General features: G+C 38.6%; 1 protein-coding gene and 1 long non-coding RNA gene across 3 annotated transcripts in view; one reads left to right on the forward strand and one right to left on the reverse strand.

Moving 5' to 3' along the window:
- The first annotated feature begins 3,020 nt into the window (after nucleotides 1–3,020).
- On the forward strand, nucleotides 3,021–24,369 carry LOC148426474 (uncharacterized). The gene is made up of 3 exons (XR_015865080.1): nucleotides 3,021–3,169; nucleotides 17,592–17,729; nucleotides 24,020–24,369. It is a non-coding gene; the product is annotated as an uncharacterized LOC148426474 (long non-coding RNA).
- LOC148426475 (small conductance calcium-activated potassium channel protein 2-like) overlaps nucleotides 9,816–24,586 on the reverse strand; it is a 77,370-nt gene continuing 62,599 nt past the window's right edge. For both annotated transcript variants that reach the window (XM_088410742.1, XM_088410741.1), the window contains exons 8-10: nucleotides 17,575–17,702; nucleotides 15,570–15,639; nucleotides 9,816–14,089 (exon numbers count right to left, since the gene is read on the reverse strand). In XM_088410742.1, coding sequence (XP_088266868.1) covers nucleotides 13,670–14,089; nucleotides 15,570–15,639; nucleotides 17,575–17,702 — 618 coding nt within the window. In that variant the 3' untranslated portion in view covers nucleotides 9,816–13,669. The remainder of the gene's footprint in view (nucleotides 14,090–15,569; nucleotides 15,640–17,574; nucleotides 17,703–24,586) is intronic.

Consider the following 24,586-nt stretch of genomic DNA (forward strand, 5'->3'; position numbering starts at 1 on the left):
CAGCTACTTCTCATGCATTTTTAAAATCCGCTCATTGATCATGACACTCATTCGGTTGAGTTAATTTCTTGCGTGGGTGGCATTCAACTTTCCTAGCGGGTTCTTGTGCTATGAAACCTGAGCTGCCCTAATCAACTGTCATCAAATGATGCTTTTCTAAAGGACTATTTTATTTTTTGATTGACGTTGTCCATGACTTAAAGCAGTGCTTCTCAATTACATTTTGCAAAGCAAGATAAAACATCTAGTGCCCCCTAGTGCATTTTAAGCAAAAAGATGTCCCCCATACCTACATTGAAATAGTAGAAAAATGAAAGTCTTATGACCTTTCATGTATTAATTTGCTATGTCATTCAAGCCTGAAATTGAAATCAGTGAAACTTAAAAAGAACATGTGCAAAGAGATTACACAGCAGGATGAAGCAACATTGAGCCCACGTGCATGCAGGTGCCTCGAAGGGCCATCGCTAAAAAGCAGCACACAGTGTACTGACCTGTACACTGATGACTCTTGTTTGACTGACTTCATGTTGTCGCCATGGTAACAACCACCTGCATTTCCAAAGACTTTGTCAAGAACCTCATGTGTTGTGACACACGCAGGATTTCTGTCTTTTAAATCAGTTTCCCTCATCGAAATTAATGCACTCAAATATACTCCACATAGAATCAATTTCATTGCAGTAAACCACAGGCGCGGTGTGAGAGTGGTTAGCAAATCTGCCTCACAGTGCCGATGTCGCAGATTCGATTCCGGCTCTGACCTTCCTAGGTCAGGAAGGTCAGGAAGGTGGAGTTTGCATGTTCTCGCTGTACCTGTGTGGGCTTTCTCTGGGTACTCTGGAAACCAGAGTTTCCACCCAGATTCCCCAAAACATGCATGGCGGGTATAAGAGGGAGTCCGAATTGCCATTTGGTGTGATCATGGGTGTGCATGGTTGTTTGTCTCTGCGTGCATTGCGATTGGGTGGCAACCGGTTCTGGGTGTCCCCCGCCTACTGCCCGAAACCAGCTTGGATAGTCTCCAGCAGGCCCACGACCCTGGTGAGGATGAGCGGCTATGGAAAATAGATGGATGACAGTTTTTTTCCACTGTCTGTCTGCATATATTGCTCCACTATTTGTGGTCAAATACTGTATGCATTCCTTGAAGCCACATGGATGCTGTTTTCTTAGAACAGGGGATCCCAAACGGAGTGCATGAAGGCACTTCAAAGCGGTATGCGGGATTTTCAAAAGGTTTCTGCAGGTAAAAGCACATTTAATGCTTTTAAATGCTGTGACGGTTCCTTTTTCTTTTCAAATTAAGAGCATGTTAATTGAAACATGAAGTAAGTGACTTCTAAAGCGTGTATATTATTTGCAAAATGTTGTGTACCTTAAATTTGGTAAGTTTTAACTAGAATTAAAACAAATGTCTCACAATCTGTCCTCTGGAGTCGTTGAATACATTTTTACATAGAGATGCAAGCTACAAATGGAGTTCCAAAGTTCAATAAATCAGACACTAATGTCAAAGCTGTCCGTTTTAAGTTTTGTGTGTGTGTGTGTGTGTGTGTGTGTGTGTGTGTGTGTGTGTGTGTGTGTGTGTGTGTGTGTGTGTGTGTGTGTGTGTGTGCGCGAAAATGCTTTATGTTGGTTAAGGGGATACTTGGTTGGAAAAATATTTCACATAATTGAAAAAAAGGACAAGATCCACTGCGTTAGCCCATATATTACATCTCCTATTATGTGTTGGCATCCAGCTACTGTCCTTTAACATGCAAATATCTTTTTAAATTTTTTAATTGTATTTTTTTCCATCTACTGGGAGTGGTTGCTATATTTTATTTAAGAAATGGTCACAAGCAGCATAGTAGACATAGTGGTCAGCATGTCTGCCTCACAGTTCTGAAATTCATGGGTAGAAAACTTGCCTCTGGCTGTCTTTGCGTAAATGAATGTTCTGAATGTGTCCTGTGATTGTCAAGCACCCAGGCTGGGATAAGCTTACTTTTGCAAAAGAAAATTGACATATGGATTTGTTTACATATTTTCCTGTTCCTTTTAATAACAATCAACAAACGGCAAAACAAGCCATGCAAATATGTCCAACCTTTAAATGATTCCTTTGGATTTGTTTCTCCAGTCAAGTGGCTTCAGTTTTCTCCCTGCTTTGAGTGTGTGCCAGCATTGTGCATGGTGTAGGACAACAAGTCAGTGCGGACCTTACGAGAGCGTAAAGGATGAAGGCAGACACTCATTCATCATCAGTCGACCGGTGTTGAGCCAAAGGAAAATGAGGTGCTGGGAGGAGGAGGTAAACAATGGTCACACTCCGTTGGCCTCCATGGCAGAGAGACTCTCAAAGAATAAATTATACTTTAATACCATCCCTCATCCTCTAGGTACTGGTGTGGTCAGAAATGTAATCTTCGTCAGGAACTCACAGTGTAGTGTGCAGAAGAATCACCAAATTAATTGCAAATGGAAAGCATAGCAAAATATAGTGGATTTCACCACATAATTCATATTCCATAAATGCATTATTAATTAGTGGGGCCTTACAAAACATATAATTTAATACATATTGATTCACAACAATTTGAAGTCTAAGGCTGACCTGATCTACATTCGTCTTGCAAAGTCAGCCAATGTCACAGCAGTAGCCTACATTGTCATTGACCATGGAAACGGCATTCTGTGCTTTGCTTAGTTTTTTTTGTATGTGACACAATCATCCTGGTATTCACAAAATACAACACATACGTCACTTAAAAAAAAGAAAAACCTCAAAAAAGCAAATATTCGAAACAGCAATTTGCAGGAAGACGGTTCAAATAAATTGTTCAATGTACTGTTCTGTAATTAAATGTCTCAAAAGTCAAACAAAATGTAAGTCCAAACTATCACAAAAATAGAATTGGAAATAAAAATCCCCTGTTTCAATAACTTCAAGTCCGGCAATGGCTGCAAAAGACCACTAGGTCGCAATAACGCTCTGCACTTTTCCGGTTCCGCTCTATCACGTGTCAGTCATCGTCAGTGAGTAGTTTTCCTTTATTGTAGTTTTGATTGCAATTTCATATATATATATAATAACGTTACTTGTTACCTAAACATTAACTGTAGAGTTAAAATGGCTATATGATGGAGCTAAGGGTTTTTCCATGGACAACACCAAGCAGAGGTTTGTCATTATTTTTTTTGAATATTTTCAGATAAATATTCAGTCGGTAGCAGTTATGTTTGGCAAGACCAGTCCAGGAAATCTTTCAGACTCATTCACTGCTAGCCCAGTTAAAATGGATCTTTGACGTCTATAGTCGTCATTGGCAGTGAATGAGTTAACACAGAAAGCTATAGTAGAACTATTTGATGTAGCTGTAAATAAACATAAAGCATTAGGCCTTATACTATTGGAGCTATGACATAAATGGAAACCAATGGAAGAATCGCTTTGAGCATATGTTTCTGTTGCACACATCATCTTGGTAGCCTAAAGAAAACAGAATAAAACAGAGGCACTTGTTTTGCTACTGGTGTTATGCAATGAAGAAGAATCCATAGTAGGATCAATAGAGCTTGTGTTGGAAAAATATTAGCATCTGCACTGCCTTGAAGTGGAAAAGCCCAACAAGTAGCAAGGCCTTGGTGTGTCTGTCTACTCCTTGACCGCCTCCACAAGGTCCGGTGGGCCACACACACGCAGGCACGCATGCATGCTCATATACACACGCGCACACACATACACAAACCTTGTTTCATGCATAATAAGATGCGGCAAAGCGCTTCAGATGTGGAAAGAGGCAAAACATCAGACGGAGGGAAAAGAACACAGTGGGAAGGTGCTTGGCAGTGAGGACTCCCAGGTAGTGTCAGTGAAGTGGCAGCAGTAGGAGTCCTGTCAGGGGAGGAAGCGGCGCACAACTCCCCTGCGGGATCATTAAAAAAAAAAAAAAAGAAAGCCCAATCGTCTTCTGCCTTCATGCCGATTCAACTGTCTGAAAAATAGGTCAATTAAAAACCTCTGCTCACGCTAGCACCGGTATGTCCCCGCTGCACGGAGCCGGTGGGGAGGGGGGGTCAGTGTGGGAGGCCGGCGTTGCCATGGAGATGATGTTGTAATCGTCTGCACCGATGGTAACCAAAGTATGTCCTGCTGCTGTGAGCAAAGTGCTTCCGCTCAAGAACTGTGCTCATTTGTACACACAAACAGATGGCTGCGTGGCGCCGCAAAAGATCTCACCTCGTTAGTGGCTTACATTGCCAATGGACATTCAAATCCGTTCGTGAGCAGGGAGAGCTTGTTCTTTGCAAAAAAACAATCCCTCATTCAGAAAAGCTTTTTGTCGTTCTTTGGGGTGCGCAGTGCCATCCTCATGTACAGACAATACTTAATGAACTTTGAAACACATGTGAAATGTTTAAAATGATCATGGCATGGAAAACTTAGTTTACAACACTTAGTTTACAATACTTAGAATATTTCAATAAAAGTACTTTGAAAGCCTAAGCATCTTTGAAATCCTAATCTTTGTTTTACAAAAAACTTCTTTGAAACCCTAACAACATTTTAAATCTCTATCCCAAATTTAAAAACCTACTTTGAAACCTTAAACCTACAGTCAAACCCTACTTTCAAACCCTAACTGTGCTTTGAAACCCTAACCTACTTTAAAACTCTAACCTTATTTTGAAAGCCCTACCCTATTTAAACCTCGACATTGAAACCCTTAACCAGAAAAAAAAACTACTTTGAAGCCTTACTTTAAAACACCAAGTTTAGTTTGAAAGCCTAACCCTAGTTTAAGCCCCTAATTTTAAACCCTTAACCACAAAAAACTTTACCTTACCTTACTTTGCAACCCTACTTTTAAAACCTTACTTGGATACCCTAATAACTGTTTTAAAAACTGATTTGAAACCCTGACCCTAAATGAACAGTTTTGAAAACCTAACCTGCTAAATAAAACTATATTTTGAAACCCTATCCTAAAATTGTCACCCATTCCGAATACTAATCTTACTTTTCAAACCTAATCGTAGTTTAAAAGTCTAATTTTAGACCCTCGCCCTTATTACAAAGCTTACTTTGAAACTTCAACCCTAGAATACAAGTTTACTTGAAATACATAAGCCTAATTTCAAACCATAACATTACTTTGATACCCTACACCTTGTTCAAAACCCTACTTTGAAAACCTAACCCTAAACCCCACTTTTAACAGCTCTAACACATTACAAAAGATGGTTGTTAAAAAACCAAAACAAAACAAAACACAAAAACATCTTATAATATTTACAAGGTCATTTTTCCAAATGCCTTACTATGTCTTAATGCCTTACTATATATGGTGATTTAAAACATCTAAATATACATTTTGATTAAAATAATTTTACTATACCTTGCCGTCTTCTATTAAAATTGTTTTTTTTAAACGTCTAACCATACTTACAAGTTACTACAGATCGTATGCTTTTTTTTTTCCAACATAAGCATAATAATTCTTTGTAGAGCTCAAGGTAAATTGAAATTCTGAAATGTATGAACTTGGCAGCACTAAAGACACCAAAGATCTACAAAAAGAATCCTACAGGCCATTAAACAGCCACTGTGTAAATATGCTGTAAAAGCAAACAAAGCTGGCGGAAAAATCTGTGGTCGTCCTTTAATCGAAGCTGCGCAAAATACACACACAACCTTTGTGTTTCTGCTCAAAACAATGGATAAAATAATGAGGAATGTCAATGGAAATATCCCTGCAGGGGGTTAAAAAACATAAGCGCAATTGTTCTCCATTACATTAGTGGAAGTGAGACACAAAATGAGCTAATGTTCCAATGGAGAGAAACAAAACATAAAAGAGGACAATTAAGGCGAGAGCTGCATCGAAGATTCATTTAGGAATCCTCTTATTTTCCTTGGTATTGTAAATCTTACAGTAATTGGGCGATCTTGTATTATATATACAGTGTTTTCTCGCTCCAACGTGGTTCACCTTTTGTGATGTTTTTTTCTGATGGGAAAATGAAGCCTCATGAAGCACATTTGTTAGTCTTTTCCTTTTCCAAAGTGTGCTCCTGGTTTAAAAATATACACTAGTGCAGAAGAAATGCATTACATTCCCCCCACTTCATCTAGAGGAGTCAAAAAATATAACAAGTGCTTCATGAAGCTTCATCTGGTTTGAATTTTGAGAGTGAACCTAGAGATGCATGAGAAAATGTGAATATCTGTCTGACAAAATTATAAACTGTGATGGAGTTTAAATGCTTTATAACAGATGGTAAAGAAAATAAATGAAAGAAAAAATACTGAAAATGGAAAAACGTATTTGGTAGTGATGGATGAACCAAGCAGGGGAAATGGAATGCATTTCCATGGCGCTAGTCTTCATTTTTAATCCAAGAGGACCAGCTAGAGGAATAAAACAATAAAAACTTCATGAAGCTTCATTTTCCTATCACTAGTATAAGACATAAAACTTGTCCTAAACAAAAAAGCAGTTATTACAAAAACATATTCTGAATTTAAAATATATAAACTAACATATATTTCATGATAAACTATAAAAAATACTGCAAACATACAATATGATAATGAAAAAACAGGGAAAAAAAGATAAACAAAAATGCATGCATGAAATCAACCCTAAAATAAACAACAAGAAATCTTGTTTAAGAAAAAAAAGAATCAACCTGCATTTTCACTTATTACAGATAATTTTTGGAACCTAATCCCCGTGTAAACGAGGCAATACTGTACCGTAAACGAAAAGTAACGCATCCGATGTGATTAAATGGCACTAGGTGAATAGCCACGCAGAAAATGAGGGAGGGGGTATCATGTTATAGATATATACTTTATTAATTCTCTCTGGTAAAATAAAAATTACAAAATAATTTCAAACATTTCAGAAGTTCCTTCAACGTATCGTTAATGTACAGTAGATATAGTTGTCATGACGAATGAGAAGAATACTAGAGTAATATTAGATATCAGCTAGGACCGAGTTGAGTTGAATCATAATGGTAGAAAAGACTAAGCAATACAAAGCTAGTCCATGAATTAACAGCATACTGTACAGTTATAATCCGAGCCTGTGTAATTCAGCCTTTTGGCCACAGCGTGTCACTGTAGGACACGTTTCCACTTTGTCTCTCTAATGCCAAGAGTTGTTTTTTGCGTCCATTAAAAACCCTTTAATATACCTTCATCTCTCTTTCTGTGTGTTATTAAGTAATTATTTCAAGAGTAACTCCTTCATGGCCATGTATCCTTTATAAGGTTTATTTGTGTTCGTCCACCTTGGGTTGATTTGAAAGTGAAAGTAGCGTCCCAACATTGTTCTGCAGTCTTAACAAGTCCATGTCTGTATTTTCACAGTTATTCCCTCGGAAAAATATTGTCAAGGTGTCCGAGATGCCTCCTGCTTTGTTTTGTCCCCGGTGGCAGCAGCATTCCTGCTTTTATTGGAGTCCATTAAGAAGAGAGCACTTTGGTTGTTGGAGTATGCGTATGTGTGTGTAGGGGTTTTATGTGACCAACCAAGCTCAGGCATACATTCATGATAATAGTGAGTTGTTCTTGTTTGTGTGTGGAGAAGATGGCAGTACATTAGTTCCCCTAACGATTTGGTACAGGACTGCATTACAATTGGGGGGGGGGGGGGGGGGGGGGGGGGGGTCCTTTGGTTGCAAACAAATGCTGTTATTAGCTTACAAGTACGTATGGCATTTTGCTAACAATTGTGGTTATTTGCAAGTTTTTTCAAACATACAGTATTTGCAAGTACGTTCAATCTTATTTGAAAATATATTTGGGCATATTAGAAATGACTTTTGAACGTACTTGTAGCCCAAATGCTAAAACACGCATTTAGTTACCATCATGCCAAATGATGTAGTCCATCATACATTGTAGCAATTTGGGGGAAAAAAAATGCTTATGAGTACATTTGCACACATTGCACATTTGCAAATACATTGGAACGTATTTAAAAATGCGTTCGACTGTATTTCAAATTACATCCAAACAAATTTGTATGCTAAATGCTAAAAACATAGCATTTATTCCTAAAATGTCACGAGAGAATACTCTGTAGCATTATATGAAAAAATGCTGTTTTTAGCATTCAGCCAACAAGTAAGTTTGGATGTAATTGCAAGTACATTGAAACATATTTGAAAATACATATGACTTTATAGGAAGCAGGACGCTTCAGTAGTTTCAGGATGTGGATGTTTATTCTTTCTTTCTCGTTTTGTTTCTTTGTTTGTATTTGATGAGATTCCAGCCTCCATTGCTGCCATGGCAATCTAATCTGCTCTGAGCAATGAACGATAAAATCTTTGAATTAGTTTGCAGCATGCCGTACGTAACCTTGAAACCACACATGTTGAAACTGTCGTAAACTGAGGATCCCCTTCCTGTATGTAAAGAATGTGAACACACCTGTTAAAATTGTTGCCAAAATATATATATTTTTTATGATAAAACCTTAGACCTAGACCATCAATAAAAATCCTGTGCGGTATTTTGTCCGATCCTTTGATCTTTCCAGCATTTCAAATCAAACGGAAAGCATTGATAGAAGACAGTAGGGAGCTGAAATTTCACCCAACAACCTGAACATGGCACAACCACTTAATTATCACACGACTAGAATTGTGCCATTCCTTTGCTAAAATACTGCGAGTATGATGTGGAAGAAAATGAACCAACAATGGTCAACATTCTGCATAGGGTTAACGGTTTTTCACACATTAACTGTGGAATTCAAGCAACAAATAGGTTGGAGGGAAGCAATGGTAAATAAAACACGGCCGTTTCATTTAGCATTGCTTTGAAACAAGCCAGAATCTCCGATTTGTGAAGCTGAGCTACTTACTGTACATTGTGATGATGATTTATGTTGCTCTCATTTCAATTTAACAGGGATTGTGTTCACGCTCTCTTCCTAGCACACATTAGAAAACAAGACCATCAATCATTCTGTACAATTCAGTCGAGAAATGTCAATACATTACCCATTAAGAAAAGAACAGGTTTTAAACATTTCAGAGAATGAAAACAAAACAATGTATCCATTAGTCACCAAGTCAATTTGTCCCCTTTGGATGCATGACATTTTTGTATTCATTCACTGCTCTCAGGAATTTGGTAGGATTTTGCACAAAAATGCACTTAAGTGAGCGGAAAACTAATATTCGTTCTTTCATTCATGTTCTTTAAAGTAAAACTGCCATTAAAATGTGGTTGGGCATTGTCAACGGCTTGTTGAGAATTGAGTAAAATAAATAGATGTGGAATCGATAAATCGTGTCTTGAAGTGTCAAATTGGAGTTTCATGCTGAATCATTCTAGTTTGCTGTCTAAAGGAGACCAACTCTTCTTGGCAGCATTGTTCTGCTTAATATGGCAATAAAATAAAAACAGGACTTCTTAATACACTTAATATGACAATAAAATATCAACTGGACTTCAGAACTTTGAGATAAAACAATTTCAAATGATCATGATTGCTAATTGTTTTCCCAGTCCATTGCTTCTCAATTATATTTTGCCAAGCCCCTTTAGGAAAGAGAAAACTTTTTGTGACCCTCCCACTCGACACACTGACAATAAATATGATTATTATCTATAAAAACTGTAAAAGTATACCTAAACTTGTATCCTTTTCAACATTAAAAGGATACATTAAAAGAAATAAAGCAATACATTTCAACAACTGTTAATTATTTTTTACAGCATTTATATGGATTATAGCTTAGTCTAAAACAGAAAAAAAATAACCAAACGCGTCAAAGTGCCTGAAACAAAAAACAGAAAACAAACAAAATAAAACTACTGTATTTCAGAAGCATGGGATGAGTGTAATTGCAATAAAATTAAGAAGCTCCATCATTTATTTATTTATTTTTTTAGTTTCAAGCACTTTGATGCACTTGGTTATTTTTTTCTGTTTTAGACCAAGCTGTAACCTGCATAAACACTGTAAATATAATTAACAGTTGGCAAAATATAATTGAGAAGCACTGCCTTAGTCTTTATAGGGATATCAAGTGCCCATCCATATCCCTTGAATTTAACATCCAACAAATTTCTACTAAATTCTAAACATAACGACAATGCTTACAGACGTAAGAAAAAAAAAACATGGCTCTTCTAATATTGTAAGAAGACAGAGTTGCGAAATGCCAATAACTGTGTAAATTTAAGTGTTTTGTGCTAAAAAAATTGTCCCTTTTCATCAGGTCACCGATTGTCAGAGGAAAATATAATAAACCATTTGGCAAGCAATTTTGTATGAATGGGCTCACAATTGAAAATACTGTGTTGCTTTCCTAACTCACTTGGTGGGTCGCTGAGCATTTGAGCAGATTGGGTTATTTTTACCCAAGGTCGGGTCAATTATTTTGAACCACCCAGGTGATCGGACTGGAGAGCATTTTTTAAAAGTAAATTAACTGTAGCATGAACAGAAATTAGTGGTGATGGTTGGATGGCTTAAAGGGTGACATCACTTGACTTTGAGCTCGGAGTTGAAATCCCGGTCAGGGTGTGAAATGGGAAATGGGTGGGTTGCTTCAGGAAGGGCATCCGGTGTGAAAACTCTGCCAAACATGTGAGTGACCTCTCTGATGGGAGACTGGCTGCTTCTTCTTAGAAATGTGTCATAGGACAATTTGTATTATTTTAGACCACAGTTATACTGATAATCTGGTAACTGTTTTAACTCATCAGTAATGGGTAGTTTTTACCACTTAACGCCCCCAAGCGCCTCAACCCAATATGTTAGGCATGGGCGTTTCTCGCCATTTTTTTGTGGGTACTGAAAAACGTTAATTTGAATCATGTCCCCCTCTTAAATCAAAGGCATTATGCGTTGTTCACCTGTGTCCTTTTCAAGCGAAAAAAAAAACTGTATTAACAAGGAGTACTTTGTTGAACCTTTTTCAAAAAAGCGTGAATTAAATATCATTTAACTCGTTCAATCGCAAAATCATAATTTTACGTTTTTATTTAAAATCCAGACATTCAGTCCCAGCAACATATTTCATTCAGTTTAGCTAAAGGAGAGTCTAAAAATGGCTTATACTAACCAATTACTAAAACAATGCAGTACTTTTCTTAAGTCAAACAATTACTAGAATACAAATAATAAATAAATAATTATTACTAATTAAGTACCTAAAGTAATTGATTACTTTATTACTTGATTTCTTAAATAATTACTTTCGTGTCTTCTTGGTCTCTTATTACATAAGGTAAACCAATTACCGTAAGTAATGGATTATTTTAGTACTTTGCTATCTAAAGTTATCAATGACCCTCATACTTAATTACCTAAGTTACCTGATCACCTTAGTACTTATTTACTATGAGTAATTGACTACTTTAGCGCTTAATTAATTTAGTATCATCCGTTTTTAGACTTTCCTTTAGCTAAACACTTGAAAAAAAAAAAGACAATCTGAGATTGACCGTCTGGATTTGTAAACATATGTATTTGGTGAAATTTATCATGCCAGGCCGGCAGATCAGCTCACCCTAGAATTACCACTGATGTGGGGTATAAACAACCCAGGCTTAAACTTGGTCCCTTCTAGAGCCAGCACTGGGTTAGCCAATTCACCCGTTTTGGGTACTTTGGAGCCAGCACAATTAAAACACATTCACTGTCAGCCATTTTAGAGCATTTGTACATTTTCAAGACCCACGATATTTCGTGTTACAGTATTATATTTATCATATTCCACCAAATGAAAGAATAGGACCGCTCAATTCACAGAAAAAAAAAAAAAACATGTTCAATTCTGCTTTTTTCTGTTCTTTTATAATCAGCAGTAGAGAAAAGGTTTGCTTATCTAATATCTAACTTGGGGCATCAATGCCATCTACTGGTCATTGTGCATCAGTAACGTTGTTTACAAATTTGAAATTTACAGTGGAGTAGCATCAAATGGTGAAAAATGTAAATGACAAGTATAATCGCCAATAGCAGTGAATGAGTTAAGAGTACTCTTCAGTCATTTTTTTTTCCCCAACAGGAAAACAATAATTTGACAATAAGGCCAATACATGATAAATTTATAAAGCCTGGATCTTGAGCATTTTTTTTTCCAAACCGCCTTTGAAATATTTATAGAAATCTATCAAATTCTGCTGCCAGCTTGGATAGGAGTTATACTTTCAGACAGAGCCATTTAACCATGAAATGATAGCTGTCATTTGTGCAAAAGATTAAAAAAAAATGTAATCCCCGCGTGTCCTGAAGACGCATTTGTCATCCAAATTTCAACAAATCTCTGGGTGCCTGACTTGAAATTTAATTAAAGCCAATGTAGAAATGTGTGTAGTGGATGTTGTGAACTCACAGGCATGCGTATGTATGCCATCTTTGTTGATTTAGTGTAGTTCAGTGCATTATTAGTGTCAGATTCTATATATTAGGGGTGTAATGGTTTTGGTATTGGTGCTGAACAGATTAGGTGAATTAACTGCAGTATCTGCACGGCGTAACCAAGAAAGGCAGATCCAAAAAACTGGGTTTGGGATATTTCTAATTAAAAAAAAATCATGTTAAATTATTGCTAAGTGGGAAAGGCATAACACAGCAGTAATTAAAAAAACAAAAAAAACAAAGAGGATCGTGACATACAACTCCATTGCTTGGCTTGACGCACCATCTAGCGGCCAAATAAAAGATGCAATATTATGTTAGCATAGGCAAATATCGTTTGTTTAAAAATTCATATGTAAAGAAGAGAATAAATAATGACTAGTTATTTCCACTCACATCACCTCATGTTAAATATGAGGGAAATAAAAAAAATAGGGATGTGGGGGAGATTTTTGATGGAATATTTGATAGAACAAGCCATTAAAAATGAATACTGCCCGCCCTAGAAAACAAACTGTTGCTTGCCCCACTGTCTGAAAATAGATGAAAAGAAACCAAGAATTATGCTTTTTGGACATTTTCTTGCCTTTTCCTATCACGCCGTGACCCCAAAACCGTGAACCATTACACCCCTTGTATATATAAATTCTTACATTGATTCCATCCTTGGCAGTGCTGTGTGCAGATTGACAAGTGCATTGACGACTGGCAGTAGAGGCTCGAGTGTTATCTTAAGGGCTTCTGTGAAACGTGTGTGTGTGTGTGTGTGTGCGTGCGCGCGTATGTGCATGCCACTATTCATTTTTTCAAATAAATTCCGGTCATATTGATCTAACCTTCTGTTAAAGGGATGCTCGTTATCACACAATTAGCATTCTGATAGAAAATACATCATAAGGATAAAAAGTCATGGTCATTAATTCCTGATGAAAGGGCACGGAAAGCGGGAGAGCCAAAGAGAGAAAGAGAGAGAAAAGAAAGAGAGATAAAGGCTTTTTTTTTCATTCAGCGTTCACATAATTAGTCCTGGTTATTTCTCCTCCTCCTTTTTATACTTCCCCGCGCCATTTCTCACCCCCTTGACGTCCTTCCTCTGCCCCCGCACCTTTTCCAGTCTCCGTTCTTGCTAAATTTCTCGCTCTTGAAGGGGAAGGCGCCCCCTCCCCAAAAGTGTCATCACTCACGCCGGCGCTACCATAATTTCTCCCCCGTCGTCCCATCTTTATCAATTTAAGAGGCTCATTTGTCAGCGGGGGGCCCTTCCATGCGCTTGTCCACTCTCAGCATGCGGAGGCGTTGACGTTGGGATTGGTTTCCAAGCTGCCCTCCGGGCCGGGCGAGGGAGGCTCTAAGGGGGCGGGCGCGGGGGCCGGAGGGGGGGCGGCTGCAGTTGATACCGGCGCTGCCGTGGCCGTGGCCGGGGCGGATGTTAGCGAAGCGGCGGGGGAGAGCGGCGCGGCGGCTCCTCCGCCCGCCGACCCTCCTCCCCCCGCGTCCCTCCCATCCCTGGAGTCCCTCTCCCGGAGGAGGTGCACCAGGGCGGCGTGCTGGGCCCCGAGGGTGGCCGAGAGGTGCGCGGGTAAGGCGTTGAAGCCGGCCGTCAGCTGCTCCACCCGCTGCTCCAGGGACAACATCTGGCGCTCCAGGTCCTCGCTGCGGTCGTTGAGCTCCGACATCAGCTCGTACATGACGCTCTGCATCTAAAAGGCGGAGAGGATGACTCGCGACGGTTGTTTTTCTGCTTTCGTCAAGCGGAGGGCAACCTTTGTTGGCTCGATATAAAGTGCCTTTGGCGTCCCTGTTGGAATCCCTCGCTCATCATTAAAATGCACTGGAATAATTAAACTCTGAGGTATTATTTTAAGGTAGGGACTGATTATCGATCCGACAATCAGTGCTTTGAGGAATATCGGCCTCAATTAAAAAAAACAACTGCCGCGAGTAAATCAAATTTCAATATGTGTTAGAATTTTTTTCAAGTGTTAGGGTAACTTGGGATTACCTCATGCACAGGTGTCAAACTCAAGGCCCGGGGACCAAACCCGGCCCGCCACCTCATTTTATGTAGCCCGCCAAATGCTAATTATGACTTAAAGTTTCTGAGCAAAACTAAGTAAATGTGTGACAATCACACTTAAAATGTATTTGACTTCACAGCCATTATAGCTCTCCGACAGAAAGTAAAAGTAAATTTGGCCCACAATTTAAATGTGTTTGACTCCCCTGACCTTATGTAATTGATTATCTTTGTACTTCCAAAGTATCTGATTACTTTAGAACTTCTGAAGTAATCAATTATTAATCATTGTAGTTTTAGTATTTAGTCACCAAACGTAATCTGAGTAATCTTACCTTTAGTACTTAATTACCGAAAGTTGTCGTAAAAAAGTCGATATTTTTGGACCCGCCTTCAGCTAAATGCTTGAAAAAATGTGATCAACATCTAACAACAAATTACCTGGGTTTGAATATCTGGACTTCTGAAGAAATGTAAAAATGGTCTTTGGATTTGAATGAGTTAACAGTACAGTAAATATACCTTGAATCTTTTTTTTTTATGATTGTGGTTTTCTTGTGCATATGATTTAAGGCTATATTTGTTCTTAGCTTCGATGCAAGCGGACATTTTGGCAACAATATAAAGACTGCAAGAGTCCACCCTTCAATTCTCTGCCACTGTCGTTGGGCCTTGAGGGAGGTCTAATCTTGTTACAAAATGTGCAAAGGACAATATTGTGCTGTGTTTGAATGTAACGAGGAGAGACGCTAGAAGGGGTTATGGAGGAACTGAAGTAAAAATAGGCCGCCTGAGAGCAGTGAGTAAGTCAAAGGGGGAAAAAAAAATGTCCGAATTGGAGTGGATGCAGGAATAAAGAGAAAGCTGGAGGGAAGTCTCTGGAACATCGTGAGAAAGCAGAGAATGAAAGGAAGGACTGCGTGCACACACACACACACACGCACACACACACACACTTGGATCACACGCTCACTTAGACACCCACACGGTCACAGAACGAAAAACACTCCTCACATTCCCACTCAGTCATCCCTGCTTCATAACACTTGTTCCGGTTGCTAAGGAGAGACAAACAGGCCGGTCGTCATGACAACGGCACGATCACTTGCAAGGAAACGCTTAAAATGAGTTCATTGACCGAGGCTCTGCGCTACGTAGCTTACCTTTGACAGGTCCACCAGCGTGTTGGCCTGGTCGCTTAACTTCCTCTGCTCCATTTTTACGCTGCGTAATCTATGCACACACACACACACTCAAATTAAGATGCAGGGAGCCATACAAAGTTGCAACTCAGAGAGTACACAGTGGTCAGCGTGGCGAGTCAATCCCCGGCGGGCCGCGTGACAACAACAACTGGCACGGTCACCTTGTCCCGCTTCACCTTTTGTGGCGGCCGGCGACGTGCGTCCGCATGCGCGAGTGTGCAAACATTCGGGCACAGCCTGTGCTCGCCCCTCTGTGATGGCTTTGTAAATCACACCGCAAAATATTTCAGCTCTGTCGGAACTGAGGGCTCCGGAGGAATAAATAAAACTGGCATTTAATACTACGAGACCTTGGGCATAATGAGGCCTTTGGGGAAATAAACGAAGGGGAATAGAATTAGTTATTATAAATAATCTTGCCAGGGAATTCTAAATAGGAGTCGCAGAGTTCTCGGAACGCGACGCCATGACGAGAAAGTTCTGATTGTTGTTTCGAAAAACAAATCAGGTGGCCTTTATAATCAAGCGCTGACTGATTGCATGTCACTGCAATTCTAAATTATCGCAGTCGGCAATAATGCCATTATCAGAAATGTTGTTTTAGCAATGCTATGATAGAATAAGTCTACATACAGTACCTCTGTTCAAAAGGCTTGCAGTTGATCCAAAAAGATTTGACCAATTTAAATCATTTCAGAACTTTTCCGTTATTACTGAACCTATTGTATAAATTGTTCAACTCAATTGTAAATAAATAAACAAAACAAACAAACAAAAATTAATAACATTAAAACAATTGATTATTTGAACCCAATCACTACCAATGACGGCTATAGACGTCAAACATCAATTTTCTTTACTACTGGCAATGTATAAGTTAACATTTATAACCGTCCTACCAATGTACACTTAGCATAGCATAGCATAGCATAGCATAGCATAGCATAGCATAGCATAGCATAGCTGGAAATGAAGAGGGACGCTTGCTAAAGTTGGTCCTATGTCACGGTTTTAACTCATTTATTACCATTGATAGCTACGTACATCAAAGATTTTTTTTTTTTTTTTACTGTGCTGGCAATGGGTAAGCTAACATTTGTAATTATCCTATAAGTGTATGCCTAGCCTAGCCTAGCCTAGCATAGGCTCCAAAGCATTTTAAGCTCCAAAAAAAGCTATAGAAATTAATGATTGTTTTTGGACAAAATTTTGGCAGGCTAAGCGCAACCCTTTTATCAATTTTTGACTGAATTTGGACCAGATTGGATGGGCTAAACATAACCCATAGTATAATTACAAATGATTATTTTCTGGACAGGCTGAAGAACACACAACTTTCAATGACTTATTGGGCAAAATTTTGACCACTTTCAAAAGGCAAAATGTTGAGCACAAGGTTACATACACCCCAGTTTTATAGGACAATATTGCATAGGCTAATAGCCGATTATTGGCTGACTAGCCAATTATTGGCTAAGCACAACCCCTTTAGCAACGACTATTTTTGGACTGAATTCGCACCATATCGGATGAGCTGCACACAACCGAGGTTTCGATGACTGTTTCTAGACTAAAACAAGTTTTAACTGAACGGACCACATTAAGTCAAAAGTCTTACATCCAGAAGACATCTAATGCTTGGTGGCTACACTTTCAGTCTTCCACAACAAAATGAAAGTAGTTTACCACTAGAATATTATAAAATACATAACAAAAAGGCCTTATTCAAAGAGAAACGGCCGTCAATGAATTAGGCTCTTTTATGCTAATCGAAACCATGATCAAAGCATTTGTAATAGAATGATGCGTGTCGATTAACCGCAACTGCATTTGACTGGATGAACTTTGAGCTGCTGATGATTCATTGAAATGGTGGGTGGATTACAAAGGTACCGTCAGTGTCAGCATGTGTGTGTGTGTGTGTGTGCGTGAGTGGGTGCGTGTTAGTTGTGAGCGCTCTCACTGGTGAATCGCCTGCAGGAACTTCCGCTGGTGTTTGCGGACTCTGGAGTGGTCGATCTTCTTCATCAGCTTGGTGTGCTTGTAGATGAGCCAGGTCTCCCTCAGCACGTTGGCCGCCGCGTTCTTTATCTGCTCCCAGACGACACGCACAAACACGTAAGCGTTAGCAACAGGTCACCCATGCAACAGGTTTGCTGTTTTCTTGATGCCGATGAAAAAAAATACTTTTTTTTTTTTAAAAGGTTCTTCTCATTGTCAGTATCTATTATACGCTGCGTACAATTTTCATCCACACATAAGTAGCTCACTCCTTAGGGACTTTTGGCAATGAGAAGCAAACGGCATCTCTGCCACAATAAATCTTGGAGCAGCTCAAATGGGCTGCATCGCGATGGTTGGTTGGCTGGCTGCATGTAATCCAGCACAGTGCTTTATTAAAATCCAATCATCTCCCATTGTATGAAAACAAGTGAGAGAAAAAAATAGTAGACGCTGATACAGTAAGCAATTTGGGATAATTCCACTGAGGAGGTAGCGCAATGTTCAGTGTGGCTCACTGATGGTTATTTCTCTCCGTTTGCTGGCCGGGAAAGGCAATTATTTTATATAATCAGGACATGAGATTGCAATGCTACAAAAGCAAACAAACATGCCATGGGATTTTAGTGATGTTTGGAAGAAAATTTGGGATCCGTAATTGGTGGGATAGGGATGTATTTATGTGGTCTCTAACTGGCTTGACACGTTTTTTAATGTTTCTATGTAGGATACAATCCAAACTTTCCACCCATCATGTTCCATGATAAGAATAAAAACCATATGCAAACAGAGATCAAATGGTTGAAAATATAACTTAAACTTTACTTGTTGTAGTTGTTGTGCTAGTAGGAGTGCTTAGCATTGACTACAAAATTTCGACTACAAAAAGAGTTGTAGTCGAGACGAAAGAGTGGTTTGACCCCGAGTTTATTCTTTGTCTTTCTTATTTTATTTATTCTTTATTTGTATATTCAAATAATAAATATACACTATTTGGAACAGTGCTTCCAGTACTTCCAGTACTGTATATTTTTTTTCTAAGAAAACAGTGAACCTACCTGTATTGCTAAAAGCACATTCCACACCCAAATATTAAAAAAAAAAAGCTGTAAGATGTAACTCACCAAAAATTGTATGACATATTTTTTTACACAATTGTTTTGACTTATTTTTGCATATTTTCTGTTCAGTGACACACTTTGTCTTTTGCATGGACGATGACTGATGTATTTCCAACAAAAGCTTGCCGTGTAATTACAACGAAAGCAAAATGGTGAACAGCGGGGCGCTTTAGCAGGGAGAAGTGAAGAGGTGCAGGGAATGTATAAGGACATAAATTGAATGAGAGACTTCAAAGAGATGCTAAGTGCTCAACAAAGAACAATTATACCCCACATCTGAGGAGCACAAAAGACTCCGGCGGTTCGGCTAATCAGTGCCCATCCACCGCAGCTGACCTCGACACACACATACGGACACGCGTGGCTTTTTCAATGGCAAACGGGAAGTCAAGCTGGTAATCCACAAAAGATATACGCGGCCTAATCAAGACTTCAAATTTTAAGTTATTTCAAGCACAAAATTGGCTTATTAGAGCTTACAAAAGACCCAATCTCTAGCTAACTGTAATGTATTGCATTATTGGATTTGGGACTGAACCTGAATTGTATGTACATTTCATACAATTTTTCATGACTGCATTGCTTCCACTACGCATATATTAGTTTTTTTTGTTTTTTTTATTCTGGTCTCTATGGGATGCCATTCAATGTAATCTGTCCAGGACCTTTAGAATCGGAACAATAATGTCCAGCGCCTGCAATTCTGTACATACAAAAACTTTACTCTTTACGTCATGATAATGTACGCATTCAGTGCCATTGACGGTCAAAGACATCAAAGATCTATTTGACATATGTGCATGTGAACACACATACACATGTATATACTGTATATATACATCAATATATATATATATATATATATATATATATATATATATATATATATATATATATATATATATATATATATATATATATATATAAAATGATCAGCCTGCCATGGCTGATGATATCAGCACCAGCTTCTAGTTTGATGTATAAAAAAACTTGTTGTACGTTCTACCTTTCCCTTGTACAAAGTCGGCGTCCCGGTTCTGATTCTAACTTAAAAGGCGTAACATTGCTGGGTTGACAATTTTGTCAGAATGCAGAAAAGAACAGAGACCCTGGAGAAATGCTGACTTTTACAAGTAGTGTAAAAGGGACTGTTGAGAGGCATCGCCAGAGCATGTTGTCAAGGACGACCGCATCTTTGGAGCATTTTACCTACCTACGGCAAGGACATTTGTGGACAATTAATCTTGATACATTTCGAAGTTTACCTGAGTTTCCATGATAGAGGAAGTCCAAAAGTGTGGGTATTGAATTTTGGTGAGAAGCTACACATACTGTGCAAAGGAATCATCGTTATTTTGGTAAGCAATTGTAATTGGGGCTACGTGGGAGAAATACTAACTGCTTGGATTTGTATTATTTTCTTAATCAATACACAACAAAAACACATCTTTCTCAGCAACTAATTTGAATAGAATTTGCCATGTAATGTAATATGTGTAATGCCTAATCCATCTTGGCACAATACTAATCTAAATTTAGAGAACTATTTTACATGTAGGGATTTGTTTTAAGAATGGCATTAATACTGCGCAGAGGCAGGTTAGACCTTGTGTTGGTAATTTCACAGCGAGGAACGCCCAATTTTTTTGCCCCAAGATCTACCAACTAGTTTGCTAAAATCGTGGGCTGTTGATACAGCTCAGGACCACATGTAAATAGAATACACACTAAATGGTCTTAGCAATAGTAACTTATTCCTTCCATGGACAGCAGGTCCAAAACGTGACCTGGCGACTAAAACACGAGCCCAAAACTACACACAATATCTTCATAATGGATTTATAAACATAGCATGGGCCAACTCCTTGAACTGAGTTTATTACTATAATGATTGAGATTATAGGGAGAACTACATAATCATTTTAGAATGAAGAATGACATAGACTTGCGCATGAAGCATGACATCACCAGGTAATTGTCTATTGAATGTCTTCAAGGGCTAAGTAGTTTTAGTTTCGATTTGTCTTACAGTACTGTTGTTAAAAGGTTAGCAGGTTCCGATGCATTGAGATTACAGATTGTAAAACAGCGAGTAGGTTTCCAGGCAACAAATGATTAGAAGTTGACCTTTTAGCTTATCTTGTCAATTCAGTTCATCATTGCCTGTTTTTTTTAATCAAGAGGAGGTCTCTGAAGAACATATTCGCTGTCTTTGCGCGTTAACATGTTCATCAGTCATTAATGTGCCTCATCCTGTTGTATCAAGGTGAGTCATTGGAGCAAGTCAATGAAAGAGTGATGAGGGCTGTAAGAACTTCAAATTTAATCAAAAAGCTCGAACTATCAATGGGATGCAAACGGCAAAATTTCGAAGCGCTTCAGCGGCTCACATTATCAATAGGAAGCAGCGCAACAATCGTCTTGATTAAGGTACAGATATAATATTAAGACAGTGTTTTTTCTCACTGCTCTCCAGCTTGTGATTTGTGCCCGCTTTTAATCAGCGTAATACACTGCCGCCTGCAACTGCTTTCTTTTTTCAATTCCCCAAAGGGACAAAAGCCGCTTAACTCCATTGATAAAGTTAAAAGACTTCATGAAGATTTCAGCTACAGCGGATATCAAGTGTCTACGTTTTTGTGACGTATAAAAAGAGACTACGGTTTTGAGTTTATCTTTCACTAATGTGACCTACAAACCATTTCACAAGGTGAAGTCAAAATAAACAATTGAGATCTTGTGTTTGCACAATTTGACGCACCCTCTCATGACGTGTGATGTGGCTGTGTTCCGAACCAACCAGTCCCATTGCAACTAAATGGGAGTCAGCACACACCTGCAGCCTTTCAAAGTGCTTTTGATGAATCCAGTAGGCTTTTCTTGACATTTTTGAAGTCACGGCTATGCAAGTCACATCTGCGCAAGCATGAGCCACGGTCCGCAGAGAACCTCTATAGGATCAGAGAGATCGCGTTTTTCAAAGAAGTCGTCAGGAGAAAGGTTAAAAAAAGAACTTCTGAGGGATTAAATGTACCATGGAGCATAGTGAAAACAGACATAATAAAATAAAATATAGCTCAACATTCACTCTACTGTCTTTAAAATGGATAAAACAAGTAAACTGGTCAGAGATCTCATGAATAACGAGAGGAGCCACTTGGCAGTGTTCACACCCACAATGGCGCAAAAGGCCGTTTCTGACTGCAGAAATCAATTTGATCTGCGCTCTTTGAATTTCGTGGGGGTTTTTTTTCACACCTTATCTCTACAAGTAAAACATCATATCCTATCCAATGTTAGGTCTCTGATAAAACTAAGGTTGAACCAAAATTCCAAAACGTTTGTTCACTGCTTACACAACACCAAAACAACAGTGATGCATGCTACCGGCAGCATTATCAGTCAACGTTAGCATGAAACTTTTAAGTTTTTGCTTTAAAGTGACACTGTGTAACATTTAACTACGGACAGCAGGAGGAGTGTTAATTTTTGCATTTACCGTAATGCCTCTAAAGCTCCCACAGGTGCATGTGAAAAATGAGACATACTCCCAGGGAGTATGTGTCATTTAGGGGCTTTATGGTAAATGCAGGAATAAACATTTGTCTGTAGCTATAACAGACTTAGCAACCTCCGGAGGAGTGCCACCCCCATTTACTATAATATCATGATAACTAGACCTACAATTATATTCAAAATATACCGTTGGTCATTAAAAACACATTTATTTGCAAGTTTTTGATATTTCAAATCATTTAATTTATTCATTTTTCATGAAAAACGGTCTAAATCTTACACAGTGTCACTTTAAACAAAACTATGCCATTGGAGACGCTTACTAGAACAGCTGAACTTAATTTGGGGTAAATTAGAGACATTAAATGGTGGCAGGTGTGTTCTGACTTCAATTTAATGAGTTTGAATATGTTAATTTTGAACAGAGCCATCTCCTGATAAAAGAGGGGACGCACACTTGTCAAACTGCAACTCAGTTGTATTTCCTTTCTCTTTTTTTTCCAGCTAAAAGAAGGTTTGTCACTATCAAATCTTTTTAAAATCAATTATCCTATTGATAGTTCTATAAAATAATCATTACCTATCAACCCCTACCCCCTCCATTAATTAAAATGAGTTGAAGTGAGTTGAAGTGCATGTAACTGTTCAAGGTGTCAGTTTATGGAACAACTATGAAATAGAAGTGCAAAAATGTGAATCAATGGGTGTGCTCATTGAAAATAAAAAAGTAAAAAAAGTATTAGTTAAATAAGATCTTGTATAAAAGTTTGTGACGTGTAAACGATCAATTAAACAACGAAGACAGGAACAGATGCTATCGAAGTATTGATTTTGAGTCTGAGATTTTGAGTCTGTTGGTGATATGTTGAAAATATCCATCCATCGATCCATTTTCTAGAAATATGTTGGGAAGAAACATGCCGGCATGTTCAGCCTGTTAAAGAGAGGATGTTACTGTTGGCAGACAATTAAAAAAAAAAACCAACTTACTATCTTGTTGCATAAATATCTGACGTTATGACCTGTGGCTCAAAATCCAGTCCGGCTTATCTGTGACAAAAATGTTTTTTTTCCTCAATTATCGCTGCTGCGGCTTATATACCTGTGCGGCTTATAGTCCAGAAAATACTTCTCATGATTTTTTATCTTCTATAAATATGAATTTTTAGACATCAACAAAATAGTGTCCTTAAAGTCATACTCACAGATGGTGCTTCAACTACTGCATTTTCCGTGTGTAAAACTTGAAAGGGAAACTGCCTGTTAGCTACTAGATCCATAACTTCCTGTTCTTCTTCTTTGTCTTGTAGTGACAGGTTATATTCTCGGATAATACAACCCGAGTGCTTTTTGGGAAGTTCTTTCCTTTGTGGGAATCTCCATGTGCTAACATTGTCTTCAATGAAAGCCTGCTAATTTCTAAATCGGTAAGTGTTTTAAGCACATAAATGGCATTATTAACAGTGCGGGCTAGGCTTTTTATATCAAGTGTAAATGGACTCCACCGGAAAGTAAACAGAAGCTAAGCAGCAATAGCGGCGGCATATGGTTTGTTCGCGGGGAGCCGTGTTGGCGCCATCTGGGTCAAAGATGTGTTCCGTTGCATCCCGCGCATGGCACACCTTCTGTCAGGTACATGGGAGATGTGTTACAACAAGCGGCGTTGAGAGCTTGCCATTTTGTGAAGGATTCATCAATCACTCATCACTACAAACATGGCTGCTTGCCCCTTTTAATGACCTGTGTGTGTGTGTGTGTGTGTGTTTGCAGATTACGTGGACACAAAAGCATAAACAAAAGAGCGGTCACCTTGGCAACAAGTGGCTACCGTGTTCCTCAACATGCCCACAGGAAACATGGCGGCTCCCGGATTTGACCTTTTCCAGCCTTAGACACACTGAACAGGTCCAAATTGACAAAAGCTAGTCGCTAAAACGTAAACAAAACGAATGCAACTATCTGGACCTCGCCGTGGGTACAGCACTGCTTTTGACTGTCTTGGCTTCGTGAACAGGGTATGACAAGATACATAATAACAAGTATTGTGAAAAGAAAATTGCTTGTACAAAGTGCGTCCATTCAGTAAGGCGCTGGCCTTGAACAAACCATTTCAGCAATTTGAAAATTCTCAAAGGGAGATTATATTCTGAAAGTAAGGAGGCCTGATAAGGGGTGCAATTAGCAAACTGTTATGTCCTAATTAATTTTTTTTTTTTTTCAAATTCCTATTTCATGTTTTTTTTCATGGTTAAAGCTTCAGGTTTTGTCAGATATTGAATGTGTGTACATTGTTCCCGCATTTAACACTGGGGTTATGTTCCAAAAAATACCAGCAAT

This window comes from Hippichthys cyanospilos, chromosome 3 (genome assembly GCF_059441005.1).
Source record: "Hippichthys cyanospilos isolate Australia breed blue-spotted pipefish chromosome 3, RoL_Hcya_1.0, whole genome shotgun sequence".
NCBI classification, from domain to species: domain Eukaryota; kingdom Metazoa; phylum Chordata; class Actinopteri; order Syngnathiformes; family Syngnathidae; genus Hippichthys; species Hippichthys cyanospilos.